A 16,969-nucleotide genomic window follows, 5' to 3' on the forward strand; every position below is an offset into this window, starting at 1 on the left:
ATGCTAAGGCGCCCACCAGTCACGATGAAGAGTTCTGCTGAGAAAGAAGTTGCATAAATCCTGGATAAACGTACGCGTCGTATTGGAAGACCCAGACGAGAACTGACAGAGTTCTTAGTGAAATGGAAAGATCTCCCAGACGAAGAGATCAGTTGGGAGCAGGCCGAAGATTTGAAGAATGCAGCTCCAGCCATCGCAGATTTTGAACAAGGTCAGTTGACGGGGACGTCAACCAATTAAGTGGGGGAGAATGTCACGGTCATGCTTGTCCAGGGCCTGTTGCCCATGGCCGCATGCCCGATCCAACCCCCTTCTAGCATACTTTCATATCTTGTATTGTATTAGCTTAGTTAGCTTGCTTTCTTTACATTTTCATTGTAAGTGACCACTCGCCCTTTTGCATATGCAAGGGCGCCAGTTGGCTTTTTGTTCAGAATGCACTATATGGGGATAAGACTAACCATCACTTCCTCATACCCGAAGTAGTACTCTATAAAGCTGTTGTTGTTGCTTATTGCTTTCTAGTCTACTACAATCTTCCTTTCTTTATTCACACTCACAAAACTTCTTACGAAAACCTTTTCTCTAAACCCGTTTTCTAAAACCGTTTTCCCTAAAACGGGGGTGGAGGTTGCGAGAGGCACTCGGTGTGCCATCGGCAGTCCGTATTCGAGTTGGCTGACTTGTTTGTGAGTGGGAACAAGTGCCGCACAATCGCTAAGAGAAGCTTCCGAAAGAGCGATTGTGACACTTGGCAACTAATTTATTTTTTTGTTTTCTATTTTATTTCTTGGTTCTTTTAAAAACAAGTTTGTTTGGTAATTAATTGAATTTTTTGTTTTTAGAATTTAAAAAATGGTTTGGAAATTGTGAAGTAATTATGAAAGCGAAAAAAAAAAAAAGTCTTTAATTTATAGGATATTTGTAATACATAGTAGAATAAGAGAAAAAATCTAAAAATATATTACATCTTTAAAATATTTGCAAATATGGATGAGTTAACTAGTCAATCTTTGAATTTCTTTTTAATTTCTAATTTTGCTCTCCCTTATCTTATTTGATGTACACCTTCTCTTTGTTTAATCTTTTTATTTTCTTTCTTTTCTTCATCAGTATTTGCTTCTTCACTTTATTTTATTTTATTTTATTCTTTTCTTTATCCGATCTTTGCTTCTTTGCTTTATTTTTTTTAGTTTCTTTCATTTTCTTCTTTTTTCCTTTCATTTTCTTTCCTTTATTTTTTATTTTCATTCATATCCTTTATTTTTTTATTTTTTGATTAGGAAATTAAAAAATATTAAAAAATTGACTAGTCAACTCATCCATATTTGCAAATATTTTAAAGATGTAATATATTTTTAAATTTTTTTTCTTATTCTACTATGTATTATAAATATCCTATAAATTAAAGATTTCCCTTTTTTTTTCGCTTTCATAATTACTTCACAATTTCCAAACCATTTTTTAAATTGTAAAAACAAAAAATTCAATTACTTACCAAACAAACTTGTTTTTTTAAAAAAACCAAGAATAAAAATAGAAAACAAAAAAATAAATTGGTTGCCAAGCAGACTCGTATTTAAAATTTATGAACAAAACTTGACCCTTAATTAGTTTATCAATCTAAATGGGTAAGAAATTTCATTAATCTTAGTTTTTTAAGATAGAAACTAAATTGTTACAAATCCTAATGTAAAATGACAAAATTTATATTTATTAAAGTTTAGAGACTAAATTGTTATAAATTTGAAAGTATAAAAACTAAATTGTTATTATCATTAAAGTTTGAGATCAAATGATATTTTTAACAAAGTTAATTAGAGCTAAAATTGGCAATCTTATAGATAAAGGATGAAATTCAAAATTTACCAAAAAGACACATACAAAAAAAAAAAAAAAGAGAGAGAGAGAAAGAAAGAAAGAAAGTCATAAATATTTTAGAAAAGGAAGTAACAAGAATTTGCCAATTTGTGAAATGAAGAAGATAGGAACACCAATGAATGCATTTAAGTTTTTGCCTCACATATCTGTTTTGGTCCCTAAACTATTAAAAAAATATTTATTTGGTCTCTACGGCTAAGTCTTGATAATGTGTTTTAGTCCTAATCTTTCCTATCTTACATCAAAATACGTAATAAATTAGCAACGAACTAACTTCACCATTGCGAAGCAAAGACGATAAACCTCAAATTCATCATCTTTTCTAAAGTTCCAAAGTTGAATATGTTCTCCACTTTTCAGTCCCATTTCCTCCACCAACGAATTCCACTGTGTCGTCAAACAGTACACATCTCCACTTCCAATCTTCCACTTCTTCAAACAAATCATTCTTTCTTCAAGAACATCATCTAAAATCACCACGTTTATCCCTTTCTTGTTTTGGTTTTCCACTTCACTCAACATCTTCCTCTCTTCCAATGTTGCAAAATCAAATAACAGTTTCTTTATCGGTAGGGATAAACGTCCTTGGTTCTTGTTTAAATCAGTATCTTGAAGTTGTTTCTGAATCACCAGTCTAATTTCATACCCATCCATCTCCACGATACGATCTCTGAGTGTTGCCGACATCTCAAGAATCGTCAGATACTTACGCTGTTTTGCCTTATTCTTCCTCTGTTTCCTATGTTTCTTAGTCCTAGTCATTGGTGTTGGCGTCGAAGCTGGCTTCTTTCTTTTGTGGGTTTTGTTAACTTTTTTCGGTTCAATATGAGTAATAGTTTGTGAAAACTCCATTAGAATATCTGCAACCTCCAATATAGACAGGGGAATGACAGTTTCATTCTTGGGTTGTTCTTTCTTTTTGGCTCTGGATGATCTTCTTCGAGGTATGTAGATTTGTTTTAAATTTGGAAGATCTAGATGCGTTATTGTCGTTATTTCTTGCACACAAAAAAACTAGAAATCGAAACAGAGTGAATTGAACTGAATAGGAGATGAATGATGGGCATTTATTTATAGGAGTGAATTGAACTGAGTAGGAGACGAGTCGGACTAATCTCAATCTCCAGATATGTCAGGAAACTAAAGGAATTTAATTTCTAACCTGGATTTTCAATTCCTTTTATAATTTTCTTTGTTACTTCCATAATTGCATTGAGTTTTTAATGAAATTAGATTTTAATCCAAATATTTATCTATATTCTTGTTTTGAAACAATTATCTTTTTATTTATTTTTGTTCTTTTTTATATCTATCTCTCCCTATCTCTTCAAAGTGGGAGAAGAAAAATGATTGGAAATGTATTTTCATTCCCTCTCTATATATAATTTTAAACTCCACGGTGGTATTTTGGTAATTGGTATGACTTATGTAAAAGGTAAAAGAAAAACTTGAGTTTGAAAAAGTTGAACATATTCCGCTTTGGGGCCAAATTTTGAGTCATCTATTCAAATATTATCCTATGATAAATTCACTTCTTTTTTTTTTTAGTACTACAGTGATGCTTTACTTATTTCAACAACTTTCTAAAGTTTCAGAATAATTTGTTGCATTTTTTTTAAGTAGAAGAGTTGAATTCTTAGTCAAATTTAAAAAACAGAAATACATTTTTAATTTTCAAAATTTGACTTGATGTTTGAAAACATGGATAAAAAATAAATAAAAACAATAAATTTAGATGTGGCAGGGGTGTTTGTAAGTATAATTTTCAAAACAAAAACAAAAAACCAAGGTTTCATTTGCTAACCATTTCATTTTTTGTTTTTGGTTTTTAAATTTAGGCCTATTTTCTCCTCATTTCTTGCCATGATTTACATCTTTTTAAGTATAATGATTGAATTCTTAGTCAAATTCTAAAAACAAACAAATTTTCAAAAACTATATTTTTTTTGTTTTCAAAATTTGGCCTAGTTTTTTAAACCACGTGTAAAAAGTATATACATAAAAAAGAAATTTGGAAGTGGAAGTAATGTATATAGACTTAACTCTCAAACACAAAAACTCAAAAACTAAATCATTACTAAATGAGGCCTAAATGATTACAAAATAAGCCTAGTTTTTTTAATTTTCAAAATTTAGCTTGGTTTTTGAAAACATTAGTAAAAAGTAGATAACAAATCAAGAAATTTAGAAATGGAAGGAAGGTTTATAGGTTTGATATTTAAAAATAAAAAACCAAATGATTGTCAAACATGTTTAAGAAATTCAATTTCATATCTAAAAATTTGATTTCTTTTAAAAAGCTTAATAAATTCAACTCAAATACGTTTTTTTTCCGAAGTTTACACCTAAAAGTTTGATTAACATGAGGGTAAAATAGTAATAACAAAAATACTAATAATGTGATCTTTAAAAAGTTATCATATTTGCAAATTTTTAGTAAAATTGCTATATATGAAAATATATAAACCCAGGAATTGCTCCAAGGAGATCTAATACTTTCTATGAAAATCGTGCACGTAGGTTAAACATTTAGGGGTGTTTGGATTGAGGAAATTGGGATGGAAATAAGGGGTGGGAATGAATATGAGATACACATCCAGTAAAGTTTTGAAACTTTAAGCATGAGAATAAGCTATTCACATGTATTCCTTATATCAATGGATGATACCCATCAAAAGTGTGGGTTTTCTTGATGTTCATTCTTTCTCCTCTTTTAATACATAAATTTATTCTTTTATTTTATATTATTAAAATTAATTATTATATGAGTATTAAATTAATAACTTAGAAAATTATATTAAATTTTAAATTATAATATTTTGAATTCAACTAATCTAGATTGATTAATTAATTATATAATAAACCATAAAAAACCGATGAAATAATACTATTAATTCATTAATAAATTATATATGTAGTTAATTAATTATCATTATAATTAATATTTTGTGAGATTATTTTCTAATAAGTATAATTAGTTTATCATTGATTAATTATACTTCATTATTTTTAAACATAAAATGGTATATTTATTTTTTAAAACTGATTTTGATTGTTTTATTAATTAATACATCATATAATATAAATTCATCAATTTGATACATCAAATTATGTAATCAAGTAACTTTAATTATAAACAACTCATTTTACAAATATTTGTAATTAATAATTTAATCAATATTACTATTTGATAATTGATTAGTTAATTTTGCTCAAAACTTTGAATTGAATTTATTGTTTATCAATTAATCTATCAAAATTTTATGGAGGTCTCCATGATTAATTTTATAAATAAAATTCAAACCTAATTTGTTACCATAAAATTTCGATAACATTCACATGTACAACCAAACACAGTCATCCTTAATTCCTAGCAATTTTATTCTCAAGCTTTTTTATTCCTAGGCATACTTAATTGTTGGGCATCTTTAAAACCTTGAACCCAACCGTCCCTTACTGGTGTTTAGAACATGAATTCAACTAGTATATATAACTTAGTCCATTTAGTAACTATTTAGGCACGATTTGATAATTTGTTTTTGAAAGTCAAGTCTATATACACTACATCTATCCCGAATTTCTTCATTTATTATCTATATTTTATCGATGATTTGAAAAATCAAGTCAAATTTTGAAATCTAAAAAAAGTAATTCTTAAAAACTTGTTTTATTTTTTTTATTTTTTCTGAATTTGACTTATAATTTAACCATTATACTTAAGAAAACATAAATCATTGTAAAAAGGGGAAAATAAAATTAATTTTCAAAAACAAAAAACAAAAAACAAAATGGTTACCAAACGGGGCCTTGGCCTTAGTCATTTTTTTAAAAAAAAAATTTAAGTCTATTTCTTCTCCATTTCTTACAATGATTTGCATCTTTCTTATCTACAATAGTTGAATTCCTAACCAAATTTCAAAAACAAAACAAATTTTTAGAAGCTACTTTCTTTTTTTTTTAATTTTCAAATATTGGGTTCGTTTTTTTAAACTGTTGACAAAAAGTAAATAACAAATGAAGAAATTTAGAGGTGAAAGTAGTGTCTATAGACTTAATTTTCAAAAACAAAACATAAAAAATAAAATGGTCCAACTTAAGACCAAAATAGGCTTAGAGAAAGGAGATTGGCTTGGACTAGCCGAGACCAAGTCTCACAAAACACTTAATAAAGCGATACTATATGCATGTCTCGACTCAAGGGATATCTAAGGTCCAAGTATGACTAAAAGAAGGTGCTTGGTCTCCCTAACCTAAAGGAACATCTATAAATTTTTTTATTTGACTTACTTATGTTGGGACGTAAATTACATTATGATTTATGACCAGTTAGTGGTCGACGACAGTGAGTGGCAGTGGTTTGTTAATTACAATTTGGAAGGAGTTTTCAATAAAACCAAAAAAAAAAAAACACTTTTTCTTAATTACAATTTGAATTATTTCTTTAAATATATATTTTAAAAAGTTGTTTTCCAATGGTTATCAAACACGACATATTTTATGAAAATAATTTTTTTAAATAAATTAAAACACATGAAAATATCATCCAAAAATATCCTAAATGTCTCCAATGTCTTTGGGGAATTCTCTCAATTTTATTCTCTCGCTAGAATGCTCTTTGGGGTCTACTCTATGGATGATTTTTCTCTCCCATTCATATTAGGGGAAAAAGTTGTGTTGGATTAGGCTGTTCACGTGAGATTTCGACAAAATAAATTTAATTCATGGAAATGAATTTAATTTACTTGATTTGTAGTATAAGAGTCACAATCTCTAATTTTATCCTCGGATTCTTTTCCTCAAATACATAAACTTTAATCCTTAAGTTTGTCAATCTTCTTGAATGATCAGCCTTTGGACTTGATGATCTTTTTGGATGATCGACATTTAGGCTTAATGATCTTCTTCGATAATCGACCTTTGGGCTTAATGATCAATTTGTGGACTCGTTGATCTTTTTAGATGATCAACCTTAGGCTTGTTTGTCGATTTTGGGCTTGTTGATCTAGATCGACCTTTGGCTTGTTGATTGACTTGGATCAGCCTCTGGCTTGTTGATCGACTTTGATCGGCCTCCGACTTGTTGATATGATTGGATCAAATCGGTCTCTGGCATGTTGATTAGCATGGATCAGCTTTTGGCTTGTTGCTTGTTTGGATTGGTCTCCAGCTTGTTGATCGACTTGAATTGACATCTAACTTGTTGATGAGCTTGGATTGGTCTTTAGCTTGTTGATTGGCTTAGATTGGCCTCTACATGTTGATCGTTTGGATTGACCTTTGGCTTGTTGATTAGCTTGGATCGGCCTCTGGCATGTTGATTCTTTGGATCGGCCTTTGACTTGTTGATTAGCTGGGACCGTCCTCTGACTTGTTGATCGACTTGAATCGGCCTCTGGCTTGTTGATATGCTTGGATCATCCTTTAGCTTGTTGATCGACTTATGAGCTTTTTCTTGAGTTTAAAGAGACTGAATCTCTAGCTTATAAGTTGTGAAAAGATAATCAATTTGTTGAAGTCTTTTGGTCTTTGAATCTTCTAATAGTTTCATGCGAAAAATACCTTTTTGGTCCATAAGTTTTTAAGAATAGGCGCATTTGGTTCCCAATATATCAAATTGGCTATTTTAATCCCTTGGTTTTCAAGAATAGATTTAAAAGGTCACTCAACTAATAAATTTGTTAAATTTAAACATATAGTTAATTAAAAATATGATGTGACAAGATGACTTGGAAAAATTATATATTTTCTAATCTTTCCCACTTCTCTCTTCTCTTTCTCTATTGTCCATCTCCATGTCTAATCTATTTGTCTTTTTTTCAATTGAAAAAGATGATAAAATATGTTCACTTCTCTCCCTTCTTTCTCTTATCTAACTTATACTAGCAAACTTTCTAAATTCATTTTCATTTTCAGTTATATTCCAAACATAAAATTTCTAATACATTTAAATCATTATGTCTAAAACTTTCTTAACTTCAAATGGAGGTTAATCCAAATGGGTTGAATCTAAACAAAAATATAGAAATAAGATTAGATTGAAAAAAAAAAGATAAAAAGATAAAAAATCAATTAGCCGCACCGCAGTCTTCCCGCTAGTTAATGTAGATGGAGAGAAGAGAGAAAAAAAGAAAAGGAAGAAAGATGAGAAAGAGAAGTGAACAAATTTTATCATCTTCCTCCACCGAAGAAATGATCGACAAAGAGACATGGAGATGGAGAAGAGGGAAAGAGAGAAGAAGAAAAAGAAAGAGGAAAGAGAGAGGAGAGAGAGAGGAGAGAGAGAAGTGGGTAAGATTAAAAAATATAATTTTTTTTCAAGTCATCTTGCCACATCATATTTTTAATTGATTATATGTTTAAATATAATAAAGTTGAGGGACCTTTTAAACTTATTCTTGAAAACTCAATGATTAAGCTAATTTAAAATATTAGGGACCAAACACAGCTATTCTTAAAACTTCGAGGGCCAAAAAGTTATTTTTCCCTAGTTTCATTTTTCAGTTCTTCAACTTGAGACCTTCCATCTTCAAACCTTGAGAAGCTTAAGTCTTGAGAGGTTCAAAGCTTTCCATCTTCCCCAAAATGAAGGGGTAAGGTCTCAATCTATAGGGTCTTATATGGGCTTGAGCTCAACTGCTTTTGGGCCCAAATATTGAACTTGGGCTAAAGTTGGGTTTGAACCTAATCTATTATGTAGCCCAAATTTCCTTCATGAACTTGAATTGAGTTGGATCCGAACGACTTTAATTACTTGGTCCAGTCTGATTTATAATTATCATAATGGACTTGGACTTTCATTGTGATGACTTACAACTTATGATAAGCCAAAACTTCTCATTCAACATATGCTTTTCTTATTGCAAATTTGTTTCTTTTAACGTTAACTTTGAACTTGAACTAATTGTTTGACTCATTTGATAATCATTTGGTTTCTTTAAAATTAAGTTTATAAATTTTACTTTTACTAATCAATTTATTTGTTTTATTACTTACTTTTTAAGAGTATTTTTTAAAAAAAAATTTGAAACTCTACAAAAGTAATTTTAACGATTTATATTATTTTTTTTAGAATTTAGGAATTTAAATGTTTAGTAAAGGAAAAGGAATATGAGTGCCCGAAATAATAATAATAGTAGCAGCAGCCTCATTTGAATTACTTTTCCTTGGTTGCACATTCGTAATAATTAAGTGTGTTTTATTTTATTTATTTTACCATCAAGGTAAATCATAAACAATCAATTGTATTAGTTTTAGAGAAATATTTAATGTCTCCTGAGCCACATTCATATTCGTGCAACCCACCAAAATACCTAATCATAAGATATTACGTAGGAAGTTTTTATTTTCTTAAAAATATATATTTTTTAATATTTTTTTCTTTGTAATTGAAGGAGATGCATGAAAATGCGACACACTAGAGAGTAGAATCTAGACTACATTTTTTTTATAAACGAAAATCGTTTTAATTTATTATTGTTGTTGTTGAATATTTTTTAAAACTAGGTTAAATGCATACAAAATGTATAACTTGAAATATGATCTCTCTATAATCTACTAAAAAGGAATGGACTTGGACACCCACCCAGCCCCAACTGGCAACTATCATTTTACCCAAGAGAACTAAAGATTGATGGGCCTTACTTTCTCCAGTTTAAGTCTACATTGGGTTCATTCTTGGGAAATAAATACATATGGGCTCTATGTATAACCATTTGGTCCATTTCCATATTAGTGCTGTTCATTCGAGAGCTTTTTACTTAATCAACAATTATATATATAATTCTTTTATAAGATAACTTAAATAAATAGGCCAATTATATAATTGTCTAAACTCTCATTTCTCTTACAGGATTTTTTTACATAAAAATCTAGTTCAATTTACTTCTCGTGGTTATGAACTTCCCAAAATGGTATTCATTGTGAAGACAATAATCGACAAGAAATTTTGAACGAGAAAACAAGATATAGTTAATATATATAATAAAATATATTTGATATATATTTGAAGTTTCTAGAAATAACTCAAATCTAGGACATTTATAAAATATATGGTGTATAAATCATCTTTCGTGTATAAAAAAAAAACTCTTTTTTTTATTACAATAATTACAGGATGGAGGATTGAGTATCCACTCTCAAGAGAGAATACATGTCAATTATCACTAATATAAATTTACTTTGACAATTAGACTTGACTAATTTCAATATAAGGTAAAACATTTTATGTTTACCTTCACCTTGTTTTTTTTTAATTATTTTTTTTAATTTTTAGAAAAAAGAAATACCTCATTTTCTTTATAATGCTGCATGAACTAAAGGCTTATGGTCTGTTTGGATTGATTTTCTAAATGTTTATAAATATTTTTTTTGTACTTATAAATACTTATTTAAACACTTAGAAAGTTAATCTAAACAGACTTTACATTTGTCCAAATTAACCAATTTGGATAACCAATTAGAAAGTGGAGACTACCACATCTAATTATATTCTTTAGCACTAGTGCCCATTTTGCCACTACAAGAAATCTGGGCTTTGATGTAGGTTGAAAAAACTAAAAACGGATGTAAAATGTCGGTTTCTTAAAAAAAAAAAAAAAAAGATAGTGGATCTTTAATGTCGGTTTTAAACTCATATTGTAAGTGTACCTATAACGTCAGTTTAAAACCGACATTATAGGTGACTCGCTCTTTTAAATCCCAATTTTTTTTTTTAATTTTCATTTTTTTGTTTCTCCCTTCCCCATTTTCATTTCCCTCTAACATTTTGTTTTCCTCTTTCCTAAATAAAGAATAAAATATAGTAAAAGAAAAAGAAAACAAAATCAAATCCTCTTCCTTGCTTTTGCACGCCGCACAACTCCCCATCCAATCATCTTCTTGTTCTTCTTCGTCCAAGCCTTTAGCTGTTGCATGCTTTAGTTTGCCCAACCAATCGTTTTTCGAGTTATATCTGTCGCCATTAGTGCTGTTGACCAACACCCACAATGCTTCCTCAACTGCACGTTTGCTGGTCATGACCCTTGCTCCGATCGCCTCACTATCCACCATCTAGTGTTGCCAACGAGCCTTCCCTCCTATTGAGCTCTCTCTCTAACCCATGGACTAGTAGTTTCGCGTCGCTTGACCTCCCGATATCTCTTCTTCTTCTTTCTCTTTCTCTCACTGATTCGTAGTCCACAAGCCAGATTTAGCTGTTGGAACATATAGATCCTTTACTCTTTTAAAAATGTTAGAAATTTTAATTTTGAAATATACAAAATTAATGTGAAAATTTTTATGTTTTACTTTTGAAATGTAAGGTGGTTGGATGAGGATTCTTCTGTCTTCAAGTGGCTTTTGTGTTGTGGTCGGATTTGTTCTTTTAGCAAACTCAATATTTTTATTTGGATGTGTTTCTTTAACTTTCAGAGCTTTTATCATGGCTAGAAAATTTGACACTGTCCTTGAAATTTTAGACCATATGGAACACTTGGGAACTAGCTTGGAACTCAACACAACAACTATGTTCTCATCGCTGTGCTCAGGAAAAACCAAGTGGAGGACAAGAAGGTATTGTTGTTGTTCCATGCTTTTAATGATGACTGGCGATAAGGTTCTACTACAACTAGTTGTGCTTATTTACCTAATGCACTTGCTTGTAATGAGATATTGGTTGCTCTCAAGAAATCAGACATGAGGTTGAGTTCAAAAAGGTTTTCGACAGGCTTAGAGAAATTAAAAACTTTGAGTTTAATGTATGTAGTTATAATATATATATTCATGCTTTTGGATGTTGGGGCTACTTGGATACTTTCCTTTACAAGAAATGAAGCAAAAGTGCTTAGTTACGGAGTCTTTTGTGTACATATAATAGCCTTATTCACGTGCTCTGTTCGGTAGGAAGGTTAAAGATGCACTTATTGTTAGGTTTTATGCCCTAAAGCTGGTAGATAGTAGATGTTATCAATTGACTGTCATCAATAACAGGTTATCAGTGTTAATTCAACAAATGTTATTGATATTTTTGTATTATTTTTTTATCTTGATTACCCTAAATCCAACTAACATCCAAGGTTGACTTATGAGTCCTGGACTGTATGTGGAGACATATAAGGATCGATGTTCAAGAAAGAGCCTAAAGGGAATATAGTATAGTAATAAGGCAAGGTACCTTATTCTGGTGATACTATGGATACGACCCATTTTGTATTTGATACAAACACAATGACTCAACATGTTCATGTAGGTGACATGCGAGTGGAGGAATCCTATGCAATGAGTTTGCATAAGATTGGACCATAATAACCACTGGATGTAACGCCGTTAACCAGTTTGGTTTCTTTTTCAATTGGATGACCTAGGCAACTTAGTCTTAATCCTGAGTGTATTATGAACTCCTGTTCACGAGGTATTTTTCTTTGATTTGTATGGGTGATAGTGACTAGTTTGTCGACTAAATAAGCCTACCATTTTAAGGAAGAGACCGAGTGAGGAGCTGAGAACATAATAATACAAGATGAAATTCACTCTTTCTCAACTTAAGGGTAAGTAGATGAGTGTTCCCTCAAGTGGTGCTCTGGGACCTGAACAAAGGGTCCTATCCTCTCATTTGTCCGAGAGGAGTTTCTGTTTATTGGTTAGACCATAAATAGGTTGTTCATTAGAGAAGCACTGATACTTAAGGATACAAAGGTAACCCACGGGTAAAACGATAATTTGACCCAGTTGATGTTATGGACACTCGTGAAGGACTAATGTTGTTGTTAGTTTATATCCGTGGACACAAAAAATATATCTGTAGTGAAAAGAGTGCAGTTGTGGATCTTTAGTGCAGTGTACCCACAGTTAACGAATATTGATTAATTTAGTTAATGAGTTTAGCCAATTAATCTCATATCCTTGGAGCTTTTAATCTGCAGGTCCACCAGGTTCCCTTGTTATCTCACTAAAGGATATTAAAGAGGAATGATTTGGATTGTTCAAATCAATTTGAGGAAATTATATATTAATGTGAATAATATGTAATGATTATGAATGTGATCTATAATTTAAATTAAATTAGAGAGAAATATTTGAATGAGATTCAAATATTTAATTAAAGTGAATTAGATTCATAAAGAATTAGTTAATTAAATTAATAAAGAGGTGATGCATATAAACATACGATGTTTATTTATGTTATTTAATATATACGTTAAATTGGATTTAATGTATAGATGGATATTTAATTAACGTGCTAATTAACTAAATAAATGTTATTTAATTAATTGAACACAATGATAAATTGGGAAAGACTTGAAGAAGGGTTACTTGGAGAAAGCGTTAACCCTTCTCCATATAAATTCTTCCTTATGGCCCTTTTAGAGGAAGAATTGATTTCCCTAGCCACCAAAACACAAATCCTCTCTTTACTCTCTAATAAAATTCTCTGTAACTTTTCCTCTTTCAATTAGTTGTATACCACCTATCATTCTATTGGAATCCTTGAGAATAACAAGGTTATTCTCGTAGTTGTGTTCAAGTTCAATCGAGAAAAAGTTTGTGGCAAGATCGAGAAGATTTTTTTTGGAGCTCGAAAATCTTCAAAGGTAAGAATGGTTCTCTTTTAGTTTCCCTTCCTCAAAGCATGTTATTTCATATGTTTATCCTTCATATGTTCTATTTTAGAACACTGTTTTTGTTTCCTCAAAAATCGATTTTCGAGATGCAAGTGTTCACACGCTTTTGCTAGGGATTCAATCCTTACAATTGGTATTAGATCCTATTTATTGCATCTTCGTTCTTCGTATTTATTAAACAAAAATAAATTTAGAGGTGAGTTTTTAAATCTGCATTTTGAATGACGGTTTGCAAGATTAGATGTTCTTAATTTTGGCACTTAGATTACTTTTAATGTGATTAAAATGTAAGGACTCGTTGTATCTTTTGGTAATTTATTTTTGGCTTTGAGTCTGTAAGTCCTTGTCAATAGAAAGAGCAAGTGTTGCTGAAGAGATTGGGAAAAACGGAGGTGTTCAGGGCAAGTTTGGAGCAGAAAAGACAAAAAATAAAGGCATTCTGGCTTTCAGCGTCGCAACGCTGCAATCGTAGCATTGCAACGATGTGAGGCGAGGCGATATGCAAACTGATTCATAACGTTGTGACGCTGCTCCTCAGCGTCGCGACGCTCTAAGTATGTGATGGACCCTGGCGACACACGTGAGAAGGAGGCTGCTGAAGGGCTGGGTTTTTTTACCTATTTTGTTTTGTTGTTAATTTTATGATTAATTAATTAAATTGATATAAAAGTTAGATTAATTTAATTAATTAATTTTTTTTAAGGTGCCAAAATTGGTTACATTTTTGCTGTTTAAATTAATTTAATTATGCATTGGATGTATGTTTAGAATAATGTTTGAATTCATATTAAAATTGGTTAAATTAGTTGTTCAATAGAGGGTCAGTGGGAGCTTAAGGTGCAAGATGTATTTATAGGGGTAAAACGGTAATTTTGACCTAGTTGTAAAGACGAACGACCGGTGAAGGATCGACTTACTGATTATGGTCGAAATGGACATAAATATATCTATAGTGAGGAGAGTGCAATTATCAAGCTATAGTGGTGTGCCTTGATAGTTAACAAATAGTAATTAATTTGGTTTAAAATATTTAACTGATCAATTACAATTGAAGCTCATGATGTGTAGGTCCATTAAGTCTCTCTACTAGCTCATATATTAGAATAACAAATTGAGTATTAATTGGATGAATTTTGGAATTAGGGTTATAAATTTGAAATGTTTAAATTCAATTTGTTAGGGTTTTCAATTGATTGTATTTAATACAATTAAAACTGTTTAATTTAGTTGAAATTAAACGAAATTGGAGAATAAATTAATATTTAAATTATTATTTAAATATGAAATTGAATCATATTGGTGGAATTAGTGTTTGATTGATTTTAAATTAAGATATTAAATTAATATTATTTTGATTAAAAGGTTTAATAAAAATAAAATTAGTTTTATATAAATTAATTTTGAATTAATTTGTAAAACTAATTTTAAATAAATTTTTTATTTAAAATAAAAATAAAAAATCAAAATCAATTTTGAGAAATTGATTAAAAATCAAAGAGAAGATTGGAAAAATTCACTATCTCTTATAATGGTATATCACCAAATTACACCAAATTGACTCCCAGCAGGAGCTGCCCTCCATGCAACCCTGTGTTTGCGTGAAATCAGTTTATAAAATGCATCTTCATGCATGGATTTGAAAAAAAGAAGCTGAAATTTCTAACTGATATGCTGAAGAGTTGAAAACCATTCTCAACCCACTTAAAATTTACCATATATTCAGCTTAATTTGAGTGTTTCCACCACATATTCCTTCTTGAGCCTTGTATAGAAGATCTTGCTGGTGGTCTTGTTGATATTTCAAGCTTAATCGTGAAGTATTACTGCTGAATTTGTGGATTAAGTCTTCAAAGGTAATGCTTGCTTCAAACCCTCTATAAATTTTTCTTGAATAGCATGTTTAAAACTCAAATTAAGAATAGTTAGAGTGCTTATTGATTCCGATTTCTTCTGTTGCTTGTTAGGTTACTCTTTCAATTGGTATCACAGCATGATATAAACACTCAATTATCGTTAATTTTGAGTTTGGTGGGTGAATTTCTAAGCATGTTTGAATATGTGGCTGATATGGTTTAAATTCAACTTTGGCATCGGAATTCTCTTTGATTTCCAAGCTAAATTTGTAATTGTCTCTTGTTTGATGAGCTTATATGTGTGTTCTAGAGTCTGTAAAATTTATTTGCAGTCATTAGAGTTCAAAATAGGCTGTAATTTGAAGATTGAAGCAAGCACGTTCGAGTAGAAAACTGGAGCTGAGCCTTCTGCCCAATAGCGTCACGACATTGTTCATCGAGCATTGCAACGCCACGGGCTCGCTGATGAACAACGTTGCAACGCTGGGATGCAGCGTCACGACGCTGTTCATCCTAAAGGTTTTTGCTTTGCGTGCTGCCTGGCCGGTTCTTAGGTTGAAGAAACTGGCTTGACTGGTTCTCCTCGAAACTAGTCCGGTTCAAGTTCCTTTGGTGCCTTGGTGGTCCAGTTCAGAAGGTTCGGGTCTGGTTTAGGTCGGTTCAAGCGGTTCTTCCTCAAATTGAAGTTGTTCTTGAGTCATTATTGTAATAATTTAGCTTATTTGTTTGTTTAGAATGCCAAAGTTGAACCATATTAATGTTATTTAATTATTTTATGCATTTGATGTGTATTATTTTTTAATTAAACATTTTTGTGCATAAAGTATGCCATTTTAGATTTAAAATCCCACCATAGGTAAACATGCTACATGCATTATTGTATGTTATAATTAGTTATAATGTATGTTATAATTAGTCACAACATTTGTAACTATTCTACAAAGCAGTCGCATCCGTAGCATTACCAGGATAAGACTTCCCTCCTATATCCATATACTACAAACCATTTTGGTTATCACTTAAGACATGATCCACCTGTATGTCTCCACATACATGCTTAAGTTACAAATGAAAACTAAGGATCTTGTTTATTGGTTTGTGGTAAAGCAATTAAAACATCCAATGTTCCATAGACAAAAGTGAAGAAAATATCATATATTATTACATCACAAGCATTTGTTCAAAACTGTGTTTACAAACTACAGGACCTAACGTGAGTTTAGTGCATCATTCCCAACAACTCCAAGTTCTTAAAATAGTTGTGGAAAGTTTCACCATGCATCGAAAAGTCATCCATAAAAACCTTGATCGTTCTCTCCACTAAGTCAGAAAATATCACCATCATTGTCACACCCCGCCCCAGATCACTCTCTTAGCCTAGAGAAGGGCGTGACTGCAGCAGTTATCAACCCTTAGGCTGACACTTACTGCCTAAAAACTCTTGTGGAATAACTTTGGTACCAAATACAAATTATATGCAACGGGACGGCTGTAGGCCCACAATTTATTAACTTAGAAACTTAATATGTTTAGAGTATTTACAATATTAGATTTACAAGTCTCAAAACCCACAAACCCTAGTCCCTATATGAACAATAGTAACATGTGTACAATATTAACAGTAACCACCTAGCAAAC

General features: G+C 30.9%; 1 protein-coding gene across 1 annotated transcript; it reads right to left on the minus strand.

Moving 5' to 3' along the window:
- Positions 1-2,139: 2,139 nt before the first annotated feature.
- Positions 2,140-3,086, minus strand: LOC150038178 (putative B3 domain-containing protein At3g49610). Its single transcript, XM_090310437.1, has 2 exons — positions 3,044-3,086; positions 2,140-2,879 (listed from the first exon to the last, which is right to left on the minus strand). The coding sequence occupies exons 1-2, from the start codon at positions 3,084-3,086 to the stop codon at positions 2,140-2,142; spliced, it is 783 nt and encodes a 260-aa protein (XP_090166563.1).
- Between the last annotated feature and the right edge of the window lie 13,883 nt (positions 3,087-16,969).

Source organism: Benincasa hispida, chromosome 1 (assembly GCF_027475165.1).
Source record: "Benincasa hispida cultivar pf3 chromosome 1, pf3_genome.v1.1, whole genome shotgun sequence".
In the NCBI taxonomy this organism is placed as follows: domain Eukaryota; kingdom Viridiplantae; phylum Streptophyta; class Magnoliopsida; order Cucurbitales; family Cucurbitaceae; genus Benincasa; species Benincasa hispida.